The sequence below is a fragment of the Physeter macrocephalus genome, chromosome 8, assembly GCF_002837175.3.
Source record: "Physeter macrocephalus isolate SW-GA chromosome 8, ASM283717v5, whole genome shotgun sequence".
Taxonomy (NCBI): Eukaryota; Metazoa; Chordata; class Mammalia; order Artiodactyla; family Physeteridae; genus Physeter; species Physeter macrocephalus.
In genome coordinates this window covers 1,625,711-1,637,955 of record NC_041221.1, presented here as the reverse complement: position 1 = coordinate 1,637,955, position 12,245 = coordinate 1,625,711, and the positions used below count along the sequence as shown (strand labels likewise).

General features: G+C 37.9%; 1 protein-coding gene across 1 annotated transcript; it reads left to right on the top strand.

Moving 5' to 3' along the window:
• The first annotated feature begins 4,409 nt into the window (after positions 1-4,409).
• On the top strand, positions 4,410-4,925 carry LOC102974575 (keratin-associated protein 13-2-like). Its single transcript, XM_007126473.2, has one exon. The coding sequence runs from the start codon at positions 4,431-4,433 to the stop codon at positions 4,923-4,925; it is 495 nt and encodes a 164-aa protein (XP_007126535.2). The 5' UTR covers positions 4,410-4,430.
• Positions 4,926-12,245: the final 7,320 nt, after the last annotated feature.

Below are 12,245 nucleotides of genomic sequence, written 5' to 3'. Positions count from 1 at the left end.
AGAAATAAATTAAAAAGAAATGAAGGAAATGATAGCAAAGATCAATAAAACAAAAAGGTGTTTTTTTAAGAAGATAAACAAATTGATAAACAGCCAGACTCATCAAAAAAAAAAAAGGGAGAAGACTTAAATTAACAGAATTAGAAATGAAAAAGGAGAAGTAACAACTGACACTGCAGAAATACAAAGGATCATGAGAGATTGCTACAAGCAACTATATGTCAATAAAATGGACAACCTGGAAGAAATGGACAAATTCTTGGAAAAGCACAACCTTCCAAAACTGACCCAGGAAGAAATAGAAAATAAAAACAGACAAATCACAAGCACTGAAATTGAGACTGTGATTAAAAATCTTCCAACAAACAAAAGACCAGGATCAGATGGCTTCACAGTAGAATTCTACCAAACATTTAGAGAAGAACTAACACCGAACCTTCTCAAACTCTTCCAAACTATAGCAGATGGAGGAGCACTCCCAAACTCATTCTACAAGGCCACCATCACCCTGACACCAAAACCAGACAAAGATGTCACAAGGAAAACTACAGGCCAATATCACTGATGAAAAAAGACGCAAAAATCCTCAACAAAATACTAGCAAACAGAATCCAACAGCACATTAAAAGGATCATACACCATGATTAAGTGGGGTTTATCCCAGGAATGCAAGGATTCTTCAATATACACAAATTAATCTATGTGATAAACCATATTAAAAAATTGAAGGAGAAAAATCATATGATAATCTCAGTAGATGCAGAAAAAGCTTTTGACAAAATACAACACCCATTTATGATAAAAACCCTCCAGGAAGTAGGCATAGAGGGAACATACCTCAACAGAATAAAGGCCATATATGACAAGCCTACAGCCAACATCATTCTCCATGGTGAAAAACTGAAACCATTTCCACTAAGATCAGGAATAAGACAAGGTTGCCCACTCTCACCACCATTACTCAACATAGTTTTGGAAGTTTTAGCCAAAGCAATCAGAGAAGAAAAAGAAATAAAAGGAATCCAAATCAGAAAAGAAGAAGTAAAACTGTCACTGTATGCAGCTGACACGATACTATACATAGAGAATCCTAAAGATGCTACCAGAAAACTACTAGGCTAATCAATGAATTTTATAAAAAAGCAGGATACAAAATTAATGCAGAGAAATCTCTTGCATTGATATACACTAATGATGAACAATCTGAGAGAGAAATTAAGGAAACACTTCCATTGACTACTGCAACAAAATTATAATATACCTAGGAATAAACTTACCTAAGGAGACAAAAGAGCTGTATGCAGAAAATGATAAGACACAGATAAAAGTAATTAAAGATGATACAAACAGATGGAGAGATATACCATGTTCTTGGATTGGAAGAATCAACATTGTGAAAATGACTCTACTACCCAAAGCAATCTACAGATTCAATGCAATCCCTATCAAACTACCACGGGCATTTTTCACAGAAGTAGAACAAAAAATTTCACAATTTGTATGAAAACACAAAAGACCCTGAATAGCCAAAGCAATCCTGAGAAAGAAAAACGGAGCTGGAGGAATCAGGCTCCTGGACTTCAGACTATACTACAAAGTTACGGTAATCAAGACAATATGGTACTGGCACAAAAACAGAAATATAGATCAATGGAACAGGATAGAAAGCCCAGAGATAAACCCATGCTCATATGGTCATCTTATCATTGATAAAAGAGGGAAGATTATGCAATGGAGAAAAGACAGCCTCTTCAGTAAGTGGTGTTGGGAAAACTGGATAGCTACGTGTAAAAGAATAAAATTAGAACACTCCATAACACCATACACAAAAATAAACTCAAAATGGATTAAAGACGTAAATGTAAGCGCAGAAACTATAAAACTCTTAGAGGAAAACATAGAACACTCTATGACATAAATCACAGAAAGATCGTTTTTGACTCACCTCCTAGAGAAAGGGAAATTAAAACAAAAATAAACAAATGAGACTTAATGAAACTTAAAAGCTTTTGCGCAACAAAGGAAAACGTAAACAAGATGAAAAGACGACCATCAGAATGGGAGAAAATATTTGCAAATGAAGCAAACTACAAAGGATTAATCTCCAAAATTTACAAGCAGATCATGCAGCTCAATATCAAAGAAATAGACAACTCAATCAAAAAATGTCAGAAGACCTAAATAGGCATTTCTCCAAAGAAGATACACAGATTGCCAACAAACACATGAAAGAATGCTCAACACCATTAATCATTAGAGAAATGTAAATCAAAACTACAATGAGATATCATCTCACACCGGTCAGAATGGCCATCATCAAAAAATCTACAAACAATAAATGCTGGAGAGGGTGTGGTGATAAGGGAACCATCTTGCACTGTTGGTGGGAATGTAAATTGATACAGCCACTATGGAGAACAGTATGGAGGTTCCTTCAAAAACTAAAAATAGAACTACCATACGACCCAGCAATCCCACTACTGGGCATGTACCCTGAGAAAACCATAATTCAAAAAGAGTCATATACCAGAATATTTTTGCAGCTCTATTTACAATAGCCAGGACATGGAAGCCACCTAAGTGTCCATTGACAGATGAATGGATAAAGATGTGGCACATATATACAATGGAAGATTACTCAGCCATATAAAGAAATGAAATTGTTATTTGTAGTGAGATGGATGGACCTAGAGTCTGTCATACATAGTGAAGTAAGTCAGAAAGAGAAGAACAAATACTGTATGCTAACACATATATATGGAAACTAAAACACCACCACCAACAAAAAACAACACCCCAAAGGTTCTGAAGATCCTGGGGCAAGACAGGAATAAAGACACAGACATAGAGAATGGACTTGAGCACACGGGGATGGGGAAGGGTAAGCTGGGACAAAGTGAGAGAGTGGCATGGACATATATACACTACCAAATGTAAAACAGATAGCTAGTGGGAAGCAGCCGCATAGCACAGAGAGATCATTTTGGTGGTTTGTGACCACCTAGAGAGGTGGGATAAGAAGATGGGAGGGAGATGCAAGAGGAAGGAGATATGGGTATATATGTATAGGTATAGCTGATTCCCTTTGTTATACAGCAGAAACTAACCATATACCAGAATATTTTTGCAGCTCTATTTACAATAGCCAGGACATGGAAGCCACCTAAGTGTCCATTGACAGATGAATGGATAAAGATGTGGCACATATATACAATGGAAGATTACTCAGCCATATAAAGAAATGAAATTGTTATTTGTAGTGAGATGGATGGACCTAGAGTCTGTCATACATAGTGAAGTAAGTCAGAAAGAGAAGAACAAATACTGTATGCTAACACATATATATGGAAACTAAAACACCACCACCAACAAAAAACAACACCCCAAAGGTTCTGAAGATCCTGGGGCAAGACAGGAATAAAGACACAGACATAGAGAATGGACTTGAGCACACGGGGATGGGGAAGGGTAAGCTGGGACAAAGTGAGAGAGTGGCATGGACATATATACACTACCAAATGTAAAACAGATAGCTAGTGGGAAGCAGCCGCATAGCACAGAGAGATCATTTTGGTGGTTTGTGACCACCTAGAGAGGTGGGATAAGAAGATGGGAGGGAGATGCAAGAGGAAGGAGATATGGGTATATATGTATAGGTATAGCTGATTCCCTTTGTTATACAGCAGAAACTAACACACCATTGTAAAGCAATTATACTCCAATAAAGATGTTAAAAAAAGAATTATATGGATATTTTATTGAAGCATAGTTAATTTAGAATGTTCTGTTAATTTTAAGTGTACAGATAAGTGATTCAGTTATACATGTATATATATATATATATACAAATGTATATTATTTTTCAGATTCTTCAGGAATTGTATGAATTTATCCAAACAGAAAAAGAGTAAAAGTTTCATTTGATAGATTGGTGACACTACTGAATAGAGTTAGTATTTGGAGAAATCCATTATCATACCCTTTTGAAGAAACAGTAAACTATTTTGAATAATAACCACTGATGCTCTTGATACCTAATGGAAGTGAAGGAAAATTTATGTAACTCTACCTGGTAAGACCAGGACACACTGCACACATAGATAAGAAGGGGAGGATATCTGAAAATGTTATCACCTATAACTCTGAAGATCAAATCACAGCAAATTCCAAGGAAAAGAAACTGAGTAGTTTCTTTCTTAGTGTATCTGAGTGCTTAAAGCATAATTAATTATGTGACGATGTGATGAATTAAATTTAAGCAATAACCTAGAGAAGTATGCTTGTATAAAACTGTGAGCAAGGAGGAGGGAACATCTGTCTGGACAGTGATGCATCCAGGTCTAAGAGTAATATATACTTGAAGTCCAGATCATGACATTAAAACTCAGAGAGTCTCCTCAGACTCAGCTGAACTCAAATTTCTTGTCACCATGTCCTACAACTGCTGCTCTGGAAACTGCTCCCGCTCCCTTGGGGACCACCTGAGCTACCCAGGCTCCTCCTGTGGCTCTTCCTACCCCAGCGACCTCGTGTACAGCACTGACTGCTGCTCTCCCAGCACCTGCCAGCCCTCCTGTGTGGTGTTCAGTCCCTGCCTGATGTCCTGCTACCGCCTGAGGACCTCCATGCTCTGCAGACCCTTCCAGATAACTTATTATGGGTCTCTGGACTGTGGTCCCATCAGAGGCTGCTCCCTGGGTTATAGATCTAGAAGCTCCTACTCCCTGGGTTATGGATCCAGAAGTTCCTCCTCACTGGGTTGTGGATCCAGTGTATTCAGACCCCTGTGTTATGGAGTTCATGGTTTCCCTTCCCTGATCTATGGATCCAGATTTTACTACCCAACAAACTTGGCTTCTAGGAGCTTTCAGTCTTCTTGTTACAGGGCAACCTATAGATCAGCCTTCTGTCAGTCAACTTTTTGAGTTTCCAGACCTTGTGAGCAAAATGTTTGTCTCTATTTAAAGCTCCTATCATAACCTTTTTCAGAAATATTAGCTAATTCCTCTCTCCATCAGCTCTTCATCTTTTCTCTAGCATCAAGCACTGGATGACAGACTAGTTCTTTCAGTGAGATTAATGAATGACCAAAATATTGAGTCCATGTCTGTAATTTTGTTGAAACAATTGGTTCAGAATTACATAAATTTTTTCTTACAAGATACCTGGAAATTCAGTTTTGTTTGACCTAATAAGCTCATTCACTCTTTCAACTGATAGGTTCTCATTGTTTTTTATTGGTTTTAAGTTTGATTTATAATCTATCTCTGACGCTTCAGGCCTTCAGAGTACTTCTTTCTAGGAATGGGTTTGGATTTCTTCAGGAAATGGTGTCAAGCCTGGTGCATGGGAAATTTTCTGGGCACTCCATTGCCTAAGGGCTAACAAGTGTGTGTGTCTTCTACCAACAAAACTGGTAGGATTTTTATTGTTGAGTATGCCCATAATTAAGTCAATATTCTCATTATGTTTTCAAGAAGGACCCCTTGTGCCGACAACAGTATATTACTTTGATTTTACATTTTCAAAACAGTATTGAGTTAGAGTTTGTGCAGAAGATGTCACTTCTGGTGATGAAATAGTTATAGTATAACAAATATTTATATAAATTGGATATAATGGTATGAAAAAGAGAAAATATGAAGTACCATGGGTTGAAGGACATTATGGTTGTCTTTAAATATATAGGAAATGGATTATTAAGTGTGTGTGTGTGTGTGTGTGTGAGAGAGAGAGAGGGAGATCTATTCAGATCTGAGACAGGATACACTTTGGGTTTCTTTTAATTTGAACAAGTTATTTGTCTCAGCAGCTAAATGTAGGGCCAGAATTTAGTTAAAACTTTTTCATAGCATACTTAATAATAACTCTCCATGAGTGGGAAAATAAATATCAAAGATTACCATTTGCTCCAATCATGTGCTATGAATGTTTATTAATTTGTCTTCCTTCATCCTCAAAGTTTTTCTAAGTGAATTTGAGAAAAGAGGGCCTCTTTTCACTTATACTCAAAGACAATCATGGCTAAGCATAGGGGTGTGGGAACCAGGTCCCCTGTGTACAGAAATCTCCTCAAGAGACAGAAAATAAAGAAATAGAGAAGAGAGACACAAAGGTTCCTGCTGATCCAGGGGTCTCTGGTTCCCAGCAACCTTTAAGCCAGTTTTACTAGTCCTTCATGCATTTTGATTATATGGACCAATAAAGTCTTCTTTTGGTTTAAACTAATTAAAATAATATAAGATTTCTGTTACATACATTTAATGTAATAATTATAATTACAAAATTATTATTATTATTAATAATAACGTGTCATCCAGGTGCAGAGTTACTCATTGACTTTTGTATAAAAAGGCATTGAAATTTTTTATTAGTAAGATGAAAAGATCCTGTGTGTCTGAATTATTGCCATTAGCTTTGAGCAAGAATTCTTCTTGAAGCAATGTGGAATGAGTAAAATGTGGACTAAAGAAACCACTGGGAAAATGAATTCAAAGGGGTCACACTAGCATGGCCCATGAGAAAGTCCTGGGAACACATTCAGCAAACGTAATGGAACTAGAAGCTTCTAACTTCAAGTAAAGGAAGGCCCCAGGCCCACAAAGGAGTGATGAGTAGAGAGAAACGTTTAAAACTGAGAAAACACAAGATGGAAGGAAGGGATACCCAGTGACGTAGTGGATCTAGTTCTGGAATGACTTGACGAATTTCCCATTCTAATGGAATCTTTGAGGTGAGAGGTCAAAAATAGAAACAAGGAGCCAAAGCTTAGGAGAGGAAATGCATACATTGGAATGCCTCAATATTTAAACTTTTCAAAGTATAGCGTGAAGATTGCAGGGATCAGGCAAAATGATTACTCTTTGCATCCTTCATTTTCTGCATTGCAATATTTTCTTAATATCACATCACTGCTAATATCTCTCTATATTTCCCATTTTTCTTGTCTTACCTATCCCTCCCGCCCTCCCCCCTTCCGTCTCTCTCTCTCTCTCCCAGTGATTTTCCATCACCTATGTACACTCTGTTTTTCTCCACATTCACCCTCTAGGTACCAGCTAACATTAGGTGGGTGACTGACTTGGATGATGGTGACAGAGAGTGTAAGGGAAGACTGGGATCTATCAGACGTTACAAAAGAGCTCGGAGTGACATAGGGCACTTTCCTCTCCAGCTCACTCTGCCCGTTCACAACTACCCCAAGTCTAATGCCCTTTAACATCAGCTCTTTGTTCTGAACTCAGCTCACTAGATACGTTTTGAAATTTGACCTTACCTAGACTTCTCCTCTGAAAAATGCACAAGGGAACTTAGAAAAAACCAAGACCTTTGTGTTCCAAGAGTTAGTTCACATCTAGTGAGAGAGACAAATTTACTCCCATTATCTTGGTGGGAAGGGTAGGTGTGAAGAGTGAGTGTGAAGAGACCTTTAGGAAGAGCCAACTGCATAAGCTAAGGCACAGTTGCTTGAAAGAATATGATGTGGGGTTTAGGGAGGAAAACTGCAAGATGTTTTTTTCATTAAACTGTGAGATGTGGACAATGAAAGGTAAGAAATTACATAATAATTAAAAGTGAGATTGCCTAACCCTACAGGTCCAGGAAAAGAGACAGAAGCAACGCTTATGCCTGAAAAAACCTGAGCGTTGTGTCTGGGGTGACAAGATGTCGATGATCAACCTTCAGATTTAATATGCTGGAATGATTTGGGGGCTCCTGTTTTTCTCAGGTTGCAAAATCAATGTGATTATTTATGTGAGTGGGGACTCATTCAGTTGCAAATAGCAGTCTAATAAAATGCTAACACACACAGGGCAGAGTTCAGGGATGCAGTCTAGAACTTGAGAGACAGCGCACCCCAAGAGAATGTGAGTTACAGTTCCAGTTTAAAATACTTTACCCAGCTACTCAACAGGAAATTATACCTCTCACCATATCTTACATAGTGCTGCTCTGGGAGTTCCCCTAACTGCGCCCTTAGGGATCTTCTGATATCCTAGTGTTCTGCTATGTTTGTTCTCATCCCATCAATTTGGTTTCCGGGAGCATCTCATTCTTATGGGGACACTCACTTCAGGGTTGTGCAGGTGATGGCATCCTTCAGTGTTGCACCTCAGTCTCTCCACTGGCCCCACCCTAGCCCTGGTCCTTGTCCGCATATACCTCTGCTCTCTAATCATGCCCTGTGCTGGCTGTCACATGCATGTCACTTGAGAACTGCTGCATTTTGCAGTCCCTGCCAAACTCCTGACACGGAGCCTTTGGTCTAAGGACACAACGGTTGCCATCTGGGGGTGGTGGACTCCACTTGCCAATGCTGGTACACGGGTTCGCGCCCTGGTCCGGGAAGATCCCACGTGCTGTGGAGTAACTAAGCCCATGAGCCACAACTACTGAGCCCGTGTGTCATAATTACTGAAGCCCGTGTGCCTAGAGCCTGTGCTCTGCAATGAGAGAGGCCACCACAATGAGAAGCCTACACACCGCAACGAAGAGTAGACCCCACTTGAAGAGTAGCCTCGGATCTCCGCAACTAGAGAAAGCCTGCACACAGCAACGAAGACCTAGTGCAGCCAAAGATAAATAAATAAATTAATTAAAAAAAAAAAAGAAATGGAGACATTATATTAAAAAAAAAAGATTTTGATCATACACACATCATTTAACTTCTTTGGGTATCATCTTCCTTATATGTAAAATGAGATGGTCCTTGATGATCTGTGATCCCTAAGAGTCCAACATTACTGACATATCCATATTTTATATGATAATAGTAGGTTAATAGTGGCATGTGAGAGGTGAGCTGTTAATGTCCCCCATAATAGTTTAAATTCTTCTATGTTGTCTGGGGAGGGAAAAACAGAAGGAAAATGTTTAAAATGTGATGCAATGTAAAACATAATAGTGTTAAGAGAGAACTTTTCAAAAAAGTAAAATCAAGATCCTCATGCAAATGAAAAACACACATATTAAATATTTTATTTAACTCACTAATGAATGAGGTGATCACCATTAAGAAGCCACAACTGGTTCAAAGGGAACTCCAAGAACACACTTATATAGGCTGTCAGAGGTGCTGAAATAAATTTACAAAGATAGATGCAAAGTGGTTACAGTACACAGAGGGAAAAATCAATGGGACTCCACTAAACAGAAACCATTTTTATTTTAACAGACAAGAATCATTTGCATTATTATCAATTTTCTACAGTGTATAGAATTATACAAGAGATGAAAAGCAATGAAAAGGGGCAATACCCTGAAACATGAACTAGATCAGCCACAGGGTAATTCATTCCAATGTCCCTCATTTCAAAGTCTCAGAGTTTTTTTCTTTTTGTCTGACAACAGAATGTGAAATCAGTAACGCTCACTGTAAAACATAGTAATAGGTGTATTGCAACAGTGTAAGCATCATTTTTTTCTTCAATATAGAAACTAAGGAGAAAAAAGAAATTACACGATATCATAGAAGGATCTAGTCTATTTTATTAGTGTACTCTTTTCTAGTGGTACTGCACCTGCTTGTAATTTGGAGGAAAAGATGATTACATAAGGGTGCAATATTTTGACTTGATCTTTCTTCCTGCCCTATTCCATCCCTCACGTCACCTCAATCCCTGCACTACTACTGTCAGCCTTACTCATCTTTAAAAACCTCGGATTTAATTAACTTAAATAACATACTTAAATATGAAAAAGCAAAATGGAGGTCCATATTTCTGATTCATTACACTTTTTTTTTTTTTTTTTTTTTTTTTGTGGTATGCGGGCCTCCCCCTGCTGCGGCCTCTCCCGTTGCGGAGCACAGGCTCCGGACGCACAGGCCCAGCGGCCATGGCTCACGGGCCCAGCCGCTCCGCGGCATGTGGGATCCTCCCAGACCGGGGCGCGAACCCGGTTCCCCTGCATCGGCAGGCGGACGCGCAACCACTGCGCCACCAGGGAAGCCCCTCATTACACTTTTTAATTTTTCTAACATTAAAAAGTTAACCATTAAAGAAACAGTTCTTCATCTGGATTGTGGTCATGGTTATGGGAAATCTAGACATGAAATATAATTATATAGAGCTATACACATACACACATACACAAATTAGTGCGTGTTTAAACTGGTAAAACTGAATGAGATCTGTAATCTAGCTAACAGTATTGCAGTGATGTCAATTTCCTGGTTTTGGTACTGTAGTACAGTTGGATAAGATGTCACTTTTGGGGGAAGCAGGGTGAAGGTTAAAGAGATTCTATGAACTATTTTTGCAAATTTCTGTAAACCTATAATTATTAAAAAAAAAGTTTAATGAAAGTTAACAGTATGTTGAGAACATAAATAGCCTATTGATTGGTAAAATGTGTTATAAGTTGTATAATGGATGTTTCTGGAAGATTCATATAGGCACACTAAAGTCTTGTCAGTTAAAGTGACAAGATGCAATTAACACTGATGTATGGGAGCTCCTAATCTGCTAAGGGTGAATGTGGGCCTTGGGAATAAAGTGAAAGGATTAGACATTGCCCAGAGTTTTTCTTCTCTTCCATGTTCCATTTGTGTCTGTTTCAGAATTTGTAAGATTTCCCCATGAATCTCTATTTTGTTTCCTGATGGAATCAGTCAAATGTTTCCACTCCCATCAATCCCAAATGACTAAAGCCCCACTTGCCAATGTCTATTTCTTGGAACACTGTTCTTAAGGGATATTAGTGGATGAGATACAGTGTTTGCATTTACACAATGAATATTGGACTAACCAAGTTAATCAGGTTTGCTTTCTTCCCCTTTCAGAGTTTTTAATTATGCTTAAGCATATTGTGAATTTCCAAGTGAAGAGGGGAGAATTAGTGTTTCCTTCCCTCTCTTCTCCATGGTGAAGTTGGCAGAGACATAGCATGAGTTTTCCTAAGTTTTTTGGTCCAGATAATATTGTAATTTTTAGTAAAAATTAATTTTAATCAAAATCCAAACTCCAGGTAATGAGTTATTTCTCTTATTTCAGGGAATTTCTGCAAAGAGATAATAACTAAATTTGTTTTTGAAATACACACTACTTTTGGTACTTTACCAGAAAAATAATCCCAGTCACGTAATTGAAGGCGAAGCTGTTATCACACTCATAATCATAAAAAGAAGTGAATAGTCGCTGATTCTGTGATTTTAACAGCTTGCTCTTCCTGCTGGGCAAATGACCACAGAGGTTAATGTCTTGACCGTAAAATTGATTCCAGGGGACTACACTTTCTGTGGATGAATATTGGATATTGCAAGGTGAAACGGTGTCACTGATTGTTCATCTTCTCCAGCTTATAAACCAAATTTGAAAAATGCTTTCGCTTCAACAATTTTAGGGTGATTTTTCACGGTCTATTATTGCACGAGGTAAAGCAAGAAAAACAAACAGTCAAACCACATTTAGCACATCCTCTGGAGCTACAAACTTCATTCTGGGATAGTGATGTGGAAATGTTCTCTTAATCGATTGTTGACATGTGGGGAGGAATGCTTTGTGCAGCAAGCCTGTCTTTATTGAAGTCATAAGATGGAATTCTACCCAGCAAGTTTTTCATTTTGAAATTCTAGACAAGAATGTGGTGTGAATTCTAAAATGGCTTGCCTTTACTTTCCAACCCAACACCTTTTGTCATGTGGTTTAACACTCTGCCTAGGGTATTATCCTCTTTTTCTCCATTTTAATCTTATTTTTAAGTGTTTAAGAGCTTAGTAATAAAACTTCGACTCATCTGTGTCATGCATTTGGTCCTCAGCATTTGTTAGCTTTATACTGTGGCTTAACAAACAGAAGGTAGGCTTGGGTAATGAAATATCTGAAGACAGATAGAGTTGGTCTCATTTTCTGGCTTTATAAAGTTTTTATTAAAATAATTTCTTACACATTACTTAACATATCAATATGCTTTTTTTCCTGAAAAGTGAAAATAATTCTACTTAATTAATAGAGCTGTTATGAGGAATATATATGAGAATTATGTAATGAAGAGTAGGAGTGTTTAGATTTTGAATTTATGGAAGGTATTGTGCCTCAGACATCTTTGTTCATATGAGCCCATTTCCCTTGATAAATGATGTGATTATCATATATTTGGCAATTAGTGTTAACATATTAATCTCCTTTTAGCAAGCAGGAAGAGCATACAATAGGCTTTGGTCTGCATTACTGAGATTTCAAAATGTATGCAAAGGGCATCTCTATTTCAAGCATGAGCAAAACAGCTACTGCTTTTTCAAATAT

Bases quoted from the DNA above. Each gene is read 5' to 3' on its own strand.
- LOC102974575 (XM_007126473.2), top strand. From the start codon at position 4,431: ATGTCCTACAACTGCTGCTCTGGAAACTGCTCCCGCTCCCTTGGGGAC.